Here is a 13,612-nt window from a genome sequence, read left to right on the forward strand (position 1 = left end):
TTTTTTTTTTTTTTTTTTTTTTTTTTTTTTTTTAATTTCATGAAAAAGTAAGATTGTGAAGTGAGAGGTTAAATTAGGGTTTTTTTTTAGAGAATAGTGTTGAAATTTGACAGTTTCTAATATCTGGGTCTTGGGATTTGTTTGGACAGTTCAGATCATACCACCTCAAATCTGTGTTTTTTATTTTATATATTAAGGGAAAAAAATGGAGAATTTTATGAAAAAAAATTATTGAGAAAGAGTTGAGGTTATATGATCTGAACTTTCTGTGCTGATCTAATGAGATCCCAGTTTAATAAATTTAATTTATGTGTTTGTGTTCATTGATTGATCTGTTTAATTATTAGGGTTTGGATGAGCTTTTGATGATTTTAAGGATATATGTTCATATTTGATTCTAATTAGAGTTTATGTTGGATCATAATGTTGTTCTTAGTTTTTTGATTGAAATCTTGAAAATTTTAGCTCTATTTTTAAGTTTAATACATTTTTTTTTGAAGTATGAAAATGTTTCAATGTGGGAGAAGAGGATGAAGTTGAAAACGTGCTCATAAGGTACTATTAAATTATGCTACATTTTGACTTTATGTCGAATGTTTACATACCCGAGCATGGTGCAAACATATGTAGTAAAATTTGTTTGATGGAAAAGAGGCTAGTCAGTTGAGGTTGTTGGGAGAAATGGTAACAATGGTTCGATATAGTTAGTTATACAATATTATAAGAAAATTAATGTGGATTCAACTTCGGCAGTCTTGAACATCGTCGGTGACTGAAAGAGCTTCATTAACTTGAGTCGACGGCCGAAAGAATTGACCAAGTGGCAGTTGAAGAAATGCCTTGGTTGGAAATTATTCCCACCACGGACATTGATTCTTACCCCTGTAACTTGAAGCAGCCAATTTGACGAGTAGCAACACCGAATATGAGTACCTATGCACAGTCGATGGCGGTAACACCCATCCTCAATCATCATTTTTTATAGATAGGAACATGTTCTCTAATTTATTGACCTAAATTAAAAATTCTTATTAAACCTTAGTCATAATTTTAAGGATAGGAACTCAATCATTGCAAATTGAAGTATTTTAACTAAATCATAGTAAAAATTAATTATTTTATATTAAAGTTCAAAAACTAAATGGTTACAAAAATCAAAGTAAAGATTACATTATTACAAATGAGAGTAATTGGTAAAAAGAAATAATTTTTAGAAAAAAAAATAATTATATATATATATATAAAGACAAGACCAGCTTGCTTTGTATCCATCAATAAATGTACATCGACACGTGTGTTATCTATCCATCACCATTGAATGATAAATTTTATGTTAACATTAGTGTGTTTTAAATGTATTTAAAACTTGAAAATAAACACTGAAATAAATATAATATTTTATAAACTATATGACAAGGGAAAACATGAATTATATAAATTTTTTAACAAAAACGATTAATTATAGCTCGTTTCATCATAGCTATAAACATATTCAACGATCTAAGTTTATATTTAGTTAACCAACATTTCTTAAGAGTATCAAAATGAAGATAATCTTATCAATCTTCTGACTTCAAATATAAAATTTAAACTGGAAATTAACCACTCGAATAAGTGCACATTAAGTTTAGCAATTAATACGGATTACTTCTCATAACACAAAAAAGAACGCAAAATTATCAGATTGTCCTATCTACCAAATCTGGCAATTTAAATGACAAAACAAAACCTAATGGAAGGATCAACGCTTTCCACCGCCACCACCCAGCTTTGGACCCTTGGGTGCAGCTCCCTTAGGAACGTTACCCTTACCTGGCGCCTTCTGTGACTTGGCCATCACTTCTGCCTTCTTGGCCTTCTTTTCGTCCTTGGTTTTCTTAATCCTTTCCTTAATTTCACTGCAATTCAATCAAAAATCTTCATAAGCTGAAATACAAAATTTCTATTCTAGTTCAATCTTTATTCTTAAGAGGACGAACCGGAGAGCAGCTTCTCTAGCAGCATCACGCACTTCTGGCTTTTCGGCTCTCTTCTTTTGGATGACTTCCAATGTTGCACCAACAATGGACCTGGAGTAGGGCTTCTTGGTGGCACGTCTCCTCTTCTTTACAGCCTCTTGAGCAATGTCCTGCAAATGTCAAAATAAAATGGATAAAGATCAATAGCCCACAGCAAGCCAGCAACACAACACTCAAAGAGAAGCCTTCCTCTATGTGGTTAAAGTGAGATCTCTTAGGTATGGATTTAGTTATTACACTTAATTATAAGGCTTTAAATGTTGAGTAATGTGACTTGTATTTGCAAAACTAATCCTAGAGCTCAGTATATGAGTTAAGGTGAAACTTAAATCCACATTAGATCCCATCAGTAGACTAGAAACCTGACTAGTTTGTAATCCCCCATTGTGAGATTATTTCGAGATTAACTATTTTCGGTGGAATCAAGTTTGCATGAAGAGAATCATTATCCACGTGAGAGTTGGTATTTGGTATTTCCAGATAATTTTCATTCACCGGTCCTCGTGAAAAAAAAAAAAAAAACAAAGAAAAAGAAAGTGTCCACAGAATATCTTAATATTACCTTCTTGTGCTGCTTCCTATACATGGCTGTCCAGGTAAGCTTTGATGGCTTCAGCCGGTTGTGGAAGTACCTCTTGCATTTTGAGTTGGCGAAGAGAAACACCTAACGGATTGACAGCAAAAATGTCAAACAAGCAAGGAGAAAACAGAGAATAATTCAAATAAATCAAACAAATCAGTTTATCTCAAAAAAATCAAGCACCATTGCAGAGGTTGGGGTTAATTAGAGAAGAAAGGGTTTATAACGTTTACTAAAAGTTGAAACTAAAAAAAAATCAGTTTATCTCAAAAAAATCTAAAATACAGTAACCAAAGTCACCTGAGAATCGGCCCGGATGAATCTGATGCCTCTCCCTGGGTATATCTTGGCTCCACTGAATCGACAAAGCTCAGTCCTGAAAAATCAGTATCAAACTATTAGGGGCAGAATTCATGACTCAAAAGCTACTAGCTCATATACTTCTTTTCCCATATACAGAGCCCATGAACAAGATTAAGCACGTGAATCTCGAAGTTCTCGAACTTAGTTTATGAGACAATTATTCCACACCCGTTTGTTCAAACATTAAACTACAATAACAAGTCCAAGAAACGAAAAAAACTCATCTTCTAAACCTTCCCCTTCAAATTACATATCCTGTTCCTAAATGTCCATCAGAAATACTTCCTTCCAACCAGGTTATTAAAACATAACAGATGCCAGTCCCAATTAACCACGCCAGTACCTCAGTGCACAGACATGTTGCAAATAGCAACCGTAATTACGCCTCATAAGTAAAGTAACTATATTAACACACAAAAAGAAAAACACGGAACTTCGTTAAAGATTTAAAGTTTCTCAAATGGAAGACTTCTAAAAATAAGCCTATTTCTCACTTCAAACACGCGCAAAACCTTAGATCTCTCGAGCATGAACAATGCACGTACAAATGCGAAAACAGAACCACAAAAACACGCCGACATATAGAACGAAAACAGAGGATATGGCATCAGATCTAAGAACACATGAAAATAGAGATGGAAGTATTTTGACGAACTTGAGAACCATGGCCGCTGCGATACTAAGCTTCCCGTCGCGCTGTTGATGAAAAACCCTAGGAGACAAAATCTCACCGAATGACTCGGTAGCTTATATTGCAATTGTTGGACAATCTTTTGGGCCCAACTATTGACTTTGGGCTTCGTATTGGGCCCAACTCTTGACTTTGGGCTTCGTATTGGGCCCAACTCTTGACTTTGGGCTTCGTATTGGGCCTGGGCTATAAAGTAATTATCCGATGAAATTGAGAGAAAACGATAAACTAAATAATAATAAGAATAATGATAATAATAATAATAATTGTTAAAGAAAACCATAAAAATATATTTAAAAACACATTATTCATTAAAAGTTAAATTAATATTAAATTTAAAAAGTTTCTATCACAGATCTGAAAATGTATATATATATATATATATATATATATATATATATATATATATATATATATATATATATATATTATTTATTTATTTATTTAATTTTTTTTTTTTTTAATGAAGTATAAATTTCATACGGTTAATTTTTAGGGGAAAAAAAGAAATTGAGAATCTGATTGAGTAAAGTTGATAACCTATTTTATTACAATTTGTTATTTTCTGGATAAGCACAAATTTTTTTCAACGATTGGACCTCCGGCTCCGGAGACATCTCGCCGCTGCGTATTGTTTGCCGTCGGCGAAGGGACAAGGGCCTTTAGCGGTGGAACGATCACTCGTCGATGAAACAAGGTTGCGACGGATGTTTCATCATCTGCATCAGATCCGAAATCTTTACGACAGGAATTTCAGAGTAGTCTCTTTGATATTTGTTGATCCATCGCGTTATGATCGCTGAAAATTCCAATTCCGGCAGCTGGTTTGGATGGGATTTGGAAAGCGCTGATAACTAGCTTTTAGCGGCTCGTCGTTTACAGTAAGCGAATGTGGATTGGAGCTTGGCTCCAACAATCGTTAAGACGTTCATGGACAAAGCTTCCAAGCATCAGGTTCTCTCTCTCACCCTCCCTCTCAAGGATTGAATTTTAAACCAGCTACCAGAAAGTATACACTAATTCATCTGTTTCATGAATATGTTCTTTTACTATGACCTTCTCCTCCATCGGTAGTTATTCGTTCGTTAGTATTGAAACGAAACTCTCATCGTGGTAGAAGCTTAAATTACATCCATTTCATATCTAATTTGAGCCGGACATTTTCTTTGGATTAGCTGCCTCTTTCTTTTCGTTCTCTGATTTGCGAGCAATTGGCGTGGGAATAATATGGAACTTGGGGATTGGTTTGGTTTGGTTTGGTTAGTTTGCTATGGTTTCTATTGTTTGGGGCTAAAAAATTACTGTTCTATAACTTCCAAGCTCTTTACAGGTATCATTGAGGGGAGCGAGTGCAAAAGAAATTACGAGGGATGCTCTTGTTCAGAAGGTTATCCAGGAGAGAGAGCTACGTCAATATGCAAGAAAAGCTGCAGCTTCGGCTCTCTTTATTCAGGTCTATTACATTTACTTCTAGCGGTCTTCAAGTGCCATTCTTAGTTTATCTTGCACGTTCTATAGCAACTGATAATTAAGTTGTAGAGACAATGGAGAATGGTTTGTGGGTTTGATCATTGTTCCTATATTTCTATGTAATTGAATTAAGTTGGATGTTTACTCTTCATATCTATGCAGCTTCTCCTGGTAACAAAGGCAAGTTCTCAAAGTTTGAAATTACTATCTCGTTTCTTAATTGATGCAGAGAGTATGGAGGCGCTACAGAGTGACTAAGATAGCTGCTTTGCAGCTTCAAGAAAGTTGGGAAGAGTTGGTGAATAATCGTTCTGGTGCTCTGGCTGGCACGTTCATTTCCTATAATATTTTGAGACCGTTTCTCTTCTTTATCTCATCTTTTCTGAAACGACCCCAAAATATCCAGACCAGAGATATAGACTGTATGAAGAATTGCTTTACAATCTTGTTTGAAAGCATCAATTCTACCGGTATCCACTTCTTCACCGATACTCTTTATTATTTTTTTCATCTTTTGCATGTCATTTTAGACTGAGTTCTAAGATCCAATTGATAAATCTTATTATCATGTCAAAAAACAGCAGAATAGGCTGAGTTGTATCTTAATTTGGTAAGTTGAGTTACAAACTGTATTGCATGGTGGGTTTTGGGATGCCTATATTCTAGATATATTTTAACTTTAAAGTGGCATGTAAGTTGTGTGCTATACTTAACTTGATTTGATAGTCTCCAGAACATGGAATTAAAGAAACTGGAAAAATATCATATTGACTCCTTTGGGCACATTTGTTGAAAACATACATATGTGGTTTTGGAGGAAGACTTTGCGTAGTAATCACGATTTAAAATGGAAGCGTCTCAATCCTCAAATACTGGTAGGTTTGAGGCTCAAATTTCCATACATCACATTTTTTGTACTAAAAGAAATCTACCAGAAATCCTCACAATATTAATTTGAGTTTAGTAAGCTTGCAAAAATTGATTAGTTTTTGGGGAGTGGAAATTGGAAAAATGTGAGAGAAAGAGAATTAGTCCATACGATACTATTTTGGATGAAATCTCCATTGCCTTGCTCATTTCTACCGTCGTTTAGCTCTTTCTTTTATTGTTATATATATTTATTTTTAGTCTATACATCTATTTTGGACTTGACATGCTATAATCAATTTTCGTGTCAAGAATCAAAGAACAACTTTTGCTCCTTGGCCACTGGTACATCTGAAGAAAGAAGAATATGGACTTACCAATCAAGGAAACTTATTTCTGTATGCTTATTTATTCTTGTTCATTTCGACAAGTTGCAAGCAAAGGAGCAAAAAATTATTGTTACAACCTCTTTAGCCATGCGCTTGGTAGTCGTCTTCACTGATTATAATGGGTGGAAGAATGTAAATGAGAATAATCGTTTTGATACAGAAGCAGCATTGAAGGATTTAGTTCATTATCTAGGAACTTCTGAAAGTGGCCTTTACCTATCCGTCAGAAAATACATGTGTAAATTGAGTGTTATCCAATCTTCACGGACCACCAGTACCATCCAGACAAATGATTTATTTGTTATTACTGTGAGTGCAATAACTTTAGCTTTACGACCATTTCGTCTAATGAATTTTGATGCAATTGGCACTACTTCGTGGGAAGGGCATCATGTGGCTGAACAGTTCTGTCTGTTTCTACTTACAATTCCCGAACTTGTTCAAAATCTGCCTCAAGTTCTTGTGCCAGCTGTAAAGCATCGATCTATCTTGCTACCATGCTTCTGGACTCTATTGGTAAGGGCCATTGAGGTTGAACAGATTTTTTATGGTTTTCATTTTAGTTTGTCACCACTGAAACTAAATAGCTCACTTTCTGCCTGCTTATAAAACCCAATGATACTTGTATATTATGTATCTGTTGGTTATTTAATTACTTTGTTTGCTCAAGTTTAGGAGTTATGAAAAAAAAATGCGTTACTTCTTTCTGAATTTTTGGCAAATATAGATGCATTCATTTTCTTGATTTTGCAGCTTTGATAACGAGTACCTATCTAAATAATTTTAATAGAATTTCATTGTGTAAAAAAAGATTCATTTTGGTTATAGTGAGTTGACAAATTAACAATTGTTACGTTTTAGTATCAAAGAGATTACATTTACAATAACATCTTGATTTGGCACTGATTGAATTGTGGCAGTTGATGGCAGGCCAAGAAAGAGACAATTTTATTGGGAATGTCTGACCTGGATCGGTTATCAGTTGATTGTGGCTCTAAGGTTGTTCCGGCAGTTGGATGGGCTCTTGCAAACATTATATGTCTGGCAGCAGGGACTGAAACTAAGGCCACGGATTCTGGTTGGTTCAAGCAGAGTTTAGATTATGTGTTATATGTTCGTGTGGGTATCACTTTGGCAGAAAGACTTTTGGCTTTGATTGGGGATTTTGGGTGTGGTAGAAAGGAGAATCAAGATATCCAAAGCGAAAATTTAACTTCTTATGAACCCTCTGATGCAGCTGTTTTCAAGAATGAAATGGCATCCATGCCCTTAAGCACATTGCCCATTGATATGTTTAGGCCTATTTGTGAACAGAGGCATCTCACAGATCTTTTGACAATAGTAAATACAGATCTTCACTCCGAAAAAAGTACTGCACAGTCAAATAATATAGACTGTATGAAAAGCTTGAAACTGATCGATATATCATACTTTTACATGTACATGCTCAGAATATTTTCACTTTTGAATCCACCCGTTGGATCCTTACCTGTTCTTAACATGTTATCTTTTACTCCTGGGTTTCTTGTTGATTTGTGGGGAGTGTTAGAAAGTTCCCTTTTCCCCAGTGATGCTGATGAAGCTGAAGGTCCCTTTCCTGGCTCAAGTAAAATATCAAGTAAAAAGAAAGATGAAGTTTTTGGCAAAAAGCCAAAGCAAGTCAACAGGGATGGAAATAGTAAGAGGGTAACTGTCTTTCATAAGTTCACGAGCAAGTCACAACTGGGCAGTGATCATATGGACTCGGTTAAGGATCAATCTAGTTCAAGACAAGGGGATGATGACTTGCGTGATGTATGGGACATAAAATCTCTGAGTTGTGGTCCACAAGGAATTTCAAAAGATTTGTCATGTCTGCTCTATCTTTTCAGTGCCACTTATGCTCATCTGCTGTTAGTTCTAGACGACATAGAGTTCTATGAAAAACAGGCAAGATATTTCATCTCTCCCTCCATTGTATGATTTTTTCAAATGTGATGCCTTATTTGTAAACTTCATTATGTGGACTAGGTTCCGTTCAGGCTGGAGCAGCAAAGGAAACTTGCATCAATGCTTAATACACTTGTGTATAATGGCTTGTCCCATGGTACTGGTCAGCAGAACACATCCCTTATGGAATCTGCAATCAGGTGCTTGCATCTGATGTATGAGAGAGATTGCAGACACCAGTTTTGTCCTCCTACGCTATGGCTTGCACCTGCTAGAACAAGTAGACCACCTGTTGCAGTTGCTGCAAGAACTCACGAAGCTTTATTAGCTAACCTACGAGCAGATGATAGTTTAACAGTTCCAACTGTAGGTTCGATTATAGCTACCACACCGCATGTGTTCCCATTCGAGGAAAGGTGAGAATCAGACTGCTAACTAAACTGGCTATTTCCTTTTTAATATGCAGCTTTGCTACTCTCATTGATCTGGATTTGCCCCATCTCAGCTTAATTAATATTTCCTGTTTGCTTCTTATAAGAAAAATCCAATCTTGTTTGATGTGGTTACTTTACTATCGTGAATCTTCAAAACCCTCAAATATGTATCAAGCAACATCATCTCGGTGATCCCCCGTAGAAGGAGATGATGTTTACAAGTTATCAATAGGAAATGTTATGTTCCCTTCAGTTGCTACCCAACGTGTAAAAGTATGAAGCTTGATATTGTGCATTTGGAGTACTGTTCATGGTTGTTGAGAGCATTGAGTGCTTACTTTTTCATCCAATTTCTTTATATGAGCATGGGCAGAGAGGATTGGACATATAAGCATCAGAAATAGATGCATGTAGGGCGATAGAACTGACTGGTCATTGTAATTGGTTTGGTCTCCATATGATCGCATTGGAGTGTTGCGTTCTTCATATCTGATACCAAGTTAGTTTTTCCCCTGGTGGTTGGCATGAAGTTTTTTCTCTACTGGATTACATAAGCCATTTTCCATGAGGGCATTCCTCACTACCTATCGTTTTACCATTCTTAGCTTTTATTATATCTTTCATAAAAATTTAAATTCTATTCTAAGTAAAAGCTAAAAGTTATCTTGTTGATTCTATAAATTCCACTCATCATTTACATTTTCTAGTTCAATGTTATATTTTTTTCTGGTCAATGTTCCTTTTAAAGAAAAATTTATTTTAGAAACTCTGTCCTTCCCTCTCTCCGAAGCCAGTATATAGTACAAAATTTTCTTCAGGACTTTGATTAAACCATGATGTTCTTCTGTGTTTGGTGCGCATTGGAACTTATAAGCACTTATACATCCATAAAGAAGTCTCAAAATTTGTCTTTCCATATCAAAGGCTTTTCATTTTCCGTTCTTCTTTTTTTTCCTGGCAGAGTTGAAATGTTCAGGGAGTTTGTCAAGATGGACAAAGTCTCCCGAAAAATGGCAGGTGAAGTTGGTGGACCTGGGTCACGATCATTTGAAATTGTAGTTCGTCGCAGCCATGTTATTGAAGATGGATTCAGACAGTTAAATTCCCTTGGGTCAAGGCTAAAATCAGCTATTCATGTTTCATTCGTTAGTGAATGTGGCCTTCCCGAGGCTGGCCAAGACTGTGGTGGATTATCCAAAGAGTTTTTAACTGATATAGCCAAAGCAGCATTTTCTCCTGAGTAAGTTACACAAACTACATAGAATCATTGTGGTCTTTCTTTTTCGGCCTCCAATAACCTATGTCTTGTTTATTTTTCCTTTTAGATATGGGCTGTTCTGTCAAACGTCTACTGAAGACAGGCTTCTTATCCCTAATGCATCAGCAAGATATCTCGACAACGGCATCCAGATGATTGAGTTTCTTGGTAGAGTTGTTGGGAAGGCTCTCTATGAAGGAATATTGCTTGATTACTCATTTTCACATGTTTTTGTTCACAAGTTGTTAGGCCGGTATAGCTTCCTTGACGAGTTATCGACACTTGATCCAGAACTATACCGGAATCTCATGTATGTCAAGGTAAATTCTTCATACTCACAAGGTCAAGCCAAAACTACAATATTACGATATGATGTTTCCTAATGACTACCTAATAGTATTACTGGCTTTCTTTATCCTCCTGTCTCTTTTATTATAAGTTTTTTTTCCTGAAGTGAAATGATTGAATATCTCCACGTGGTCAGAATGGAAAGATTCGTGAAAGGCATATGCTTTCCCTAAGAAATTACGCTAGTTTGAGTCAATAAACAAAGCATTCAGTAGACTGGTTGGTAGATGTTGAGGTGGATCTGGAGGATTAGGAGTTAAAAATGCGGTGTGATGATTTACTGTGGGCTGGAAGTGACTGACTGTGAGATGAGCATTAAATTTTATGGTGATGTCAGGACAGCTTCAGAGACATTCTTCAGAATTTTCTTCTTACATTATCTAGTTCCTCGGTTGGATTACGGCTATTCGATGAACATGCCGTTGTTCATGATAATTGATTGAGACCCAGGTCATCAAGTCCATGTGAACCTCACCAAGATGACAGGCAGACGGTTCTATATGATGGGAAGCTACTTAAAAGCACATCTCATTTTTAATAATATATATGTTATTATGCATGGTTGTTCTTTATAGTAATTATAGTAATTGTACATTCTTTAGTTTAAGATTTTCTTGTGTACTTATATATATCTTACTCTAATCTAAAATATGTTGAGTCTTTTTCCAATACTTATTACATGGTATAAGAGTCCCTTAAGTTTTAAATTCTCGTTTAAAAATTAAGGTTCTCTCTTCCAAGTGAGGTTAGAGTTTGAAGATTGGGTCATTAGTTTAAAGTTGGTTAATCTCTTCAGAAGAATATGAGGTGAGAAGAGCACGTACATGACTAAATTGGACAATGCCAATTTTTTATATGCAATAACTGAGATAATGTCCGTTCTTGATTGGTTTTTTTAAGCCTTGGGTAAGATATTTTTTAATTTCTTTGATTCTTTAGGCCCTTTTTTGTTTAAGGTAATTGATGAACTACGCAAAGTTGTATATTTTTGTAATGAACTTTAATTGTTATGGCTCTTCTTATGGCAGTCTTATGAGGGCGATGTCAAAGAACTCTCGCTGGATTTCACTGTTACTGAAGAATCATTTGGCAAGCGACATGTTATTGAGCTTATACATGGTGGCAAGGATGTTTCTGTTACAAATGAGAATAAGATGCAGTATGTTCACGCCATTGCTGATTATAAACTTAATCGACAGGTCATTGGTTGTTCATCATGTAATTTCTTCCTTTCTTGGCGATATTTCATGTCTGGTGGTAATGTTGCTTATGAGAAAAGTGGACCTGACCTATATTTGTGATTTCTTTAGGAAATAAAGTATTCGTGCAACTCAAATAAAGTTCAGCCGTGATTCTTATTTTATGCTCTGCAAAGATAATTGTTTTGGTTCAAATTTATGTTCATTCCCTGTTAAATTGCAGATACTGCCTTTTTCAAACGCATTCTATAGGGGTTTGACTGATCTTGTATCACCGTCGTGGTTGAAGTTATTTAGTGCAAGTGAATTCAATCAGGTATATATCATTGCTCTTGTTAATCGATGTGTATTATTTATGCTCTTCACTATAGACTTGGCATCCTGGATTGTTAGCTAACCTAAGCAAGGCATGTGATTCCTGAACTTTTAAAAGCTCATACTAATGTGGAAATTTTATATGTGAGGACCTCCAAGGGGTCTTCTATATCTCAGGCTAATAAGGAATGGTATGAATGACCTTCTATTGATTATGGGATCTTTGGGCTTTTAAAAGTTTTGGGAGTCCTTAGTCTCCGGTCTGCATGGCTTCATGGAAAATTTCCATAAAAAAACAAGAAAAAAAAAACTCCGGAAACCATCAAGTATGACTTGGTTGTGATATTTGAATGTTTGATTTTAGCAGTAGTGCCGTTGACAAAGGCCTAAAGGAACTTAACATTTGATTGGTTTCTAAGAAAATTACAGCCTTCTCCATAAGTGAGTGGAACAAATTGAAGTTATTGCAATAGTTTTGACAGGAAGGCTGTAAATATCCTCCCCATGACTATATCCCTTTACCAGTTGGTAACCGAGAAATCCCTGATGCTTTCGTCATTGCAAATGAAGCAGCACATGAGTGGCGAAACAAATAGAAGCTAGGTTGAGTGCTTAGGCCGTGAAAGTGCCCACGACGTGGTACTTGGTCAATTGACAATTCTTAAAAGCAGAATGGGAGAAAGAAAAGGCACTAGTTAGAAGATGGATCAAGGCCTGCATAACCTCTATTTCCTGGTCTATCTTTGGATTTTTTTTTTTTTTTTTTNGATTAGTTGGTAATCCTTAAATCTTTGTTTCATCACCAAAGAAAGACAGTATATTGATTAGATAAATGATCAATAGTGGTACAAATTAGTTTCCGTTGTTTCCAATACTCGGTATGAACTAGTTCTTGACACATGCTGGTTCTTCCCATTGGGTTGGAACGATTTTTAGAACTATATAATTTTATGGACAATAAGATATGTGCTGAAGATGCAACCAAATTGCTTATTACGCAAGATGGAAAAAAGTATAATAATTGGATAAGGCGGGTGAAAGAGGTTCAAATAAGTTTCCATTGTTTTGTATACTCGCACTAACCAGTTCTTTACAACTTGCTGGTTCTTAGAATACCTCAGAGGATTTCATATGGGTGGAACTAGTAGTAGAACTATATAATTTTTAAATGGTTTAAATTTGTGAACATCCGCATTTTTATCTTTTTATTAAATGCAAGTTGTTTTCTCATTTTTGTTTTGTTAGTTTTTTTTCCCCTAATATAAATTCCATTCTGTAGTTGCTTTCCGGTGGAAACCACGACATTGACGTTGATGATTTGAGGAATAATACACGATATACAGGTGGTTACACAGAGGGCAGCCGAACTATTAGTATTTTCTGGGAGGTATAAACTTTGTAGTGATTAACCCGCATTGTTTTGGTATCAGTCTAATATCCAACTTTTCATTTTATTTCCAACTGATTTGATTCCTTTTGGAAAAAAAATTCTTAAAACTAGGCAAGTTGCGATAAAGTTCATTGTGCTTATGTAACTCTGTTCTGGTTGATGGGCGTGACTTATTTTAGAACTAAAGAAATACTTACATGGCCATATTTCATACAAATAATATTCCTTCTCTCTCTCTGTGTCTCTCTCTGTCTCCCCCCCTTCCTTCTTTCAAACTCATGTTATTGGGCAATCTGTATGAATCATGCTTGGGCCTTGTGATGTATACTTTTGGAACTCCCCAGCTTTTCATCCCCCCCCC

At 35.6% G+C, this 13,612-nt stretch overlaps 2 protein-coding genes across 7 annotated transcripts in view; one reads left to right on the forward strand and one right to left on the reverse strand.

The window, feature by feature from the left end:
- Window positions 1-1,547: 1,547 nt before the first annotated feature.
- LOC111799600 (60S ribosomal protein L24) lies at window positions 1,548-3,686 on the reverse strand. The gene is made up of 5 exons (XM_023683002.1): window positions 3,617-3,686; window positions 2,899-2,974; window positions 2,581-2,682; window positions 1,980-2,128; window positions 1,548-1,898 (listed from the first exon to the last, which is right to left on the reverse strand). Exons 1-5 carry the CDS (start codon window positions 3,625-3,627, stop codon window positions 1,742-1,744), a joined length of 495 nt encoding a protein of 164 aa, XP_023538770.1. The 5' UTR covers window positions 3,628-3,686; the 3' UTR covers window positions 1,548-1,741.
- A 506-nt stretch (window positions 3,687-4,192) lies between these two features.
- LOC111799931 (E3 ubiquitin-protein ligase UPL7) overlaps window positions 4,193-13,612 on the forward strand; it is an 11,032-nt gene continuing 1,612 nt past the window's right edge. For 2 of the 6 annotated variants that reach the window (XM_023683460.1, XM_023683459.1), the window contains exons 1-11: window positions 4,194-4,606; window positions 4,983-5,105; window positions 5,352-5,592; window positions 6,302-6,894; window positions 7,309-8,307; window positions 8,389-8,723; window positions 9,703-9,981; window positions 10,067-10,319; window positions 11,376-11,546; window positions 11,770-11,862; window positions 13,141-13,248. In XM_023683460.1, coding sequence (XP_023539228.1) covers window positions 4,583-4,606; window positions 4,983-5,105; window positions 5,352-5,592; window positions 6,302-6,894; window positions 7,309-8,307; window positions 8,389-8,723; window positions 9,703-9,981; window positions 10,067-10,319; window positions 11,376-11,546; window positions 11,770-11,862; window positions 13,141-13,248 — 3,219 coding nt within the window. In that variant the 5' untranslated portion in view covers window positions 4,194-4,582. Of the gene's footprint in view, window positions 4,607-4,982; window positions 5,106-5,351; window positions 5,593-6,301; window positions 6,895-7,308; window positions 8,308-8,388; window positions 8,724-9,702; window positions 9,982-10,066; window positions 10,320-11,375; window positions 11,566-11,769; window positions 11,866-13,140; window positions 13,249-13,612 lie in introns of those variants that run through there. The other 4 variants (XR_002815939.1, XR_002815940.1, XM_023683461.1 and 1 more) reach the window with 4 other exon arrangements.

Source organism: Cucurbita pepo, chromosome LG08, assembly GCF_002806865.2.
Source record: "Cucurbita pepo subsp. pepo cultivar mu-cu-16 chromosome LG08, ASM280686v2, whole genome shotgun sequence".
Classification (NCBI taxonomy): Eukaryota; Viridiplantae; Streptophyta; class Magnoliopsida; order Cucurbitales; family Cucurbitaceae; genus Cucurbita; species Cucurbita pepo.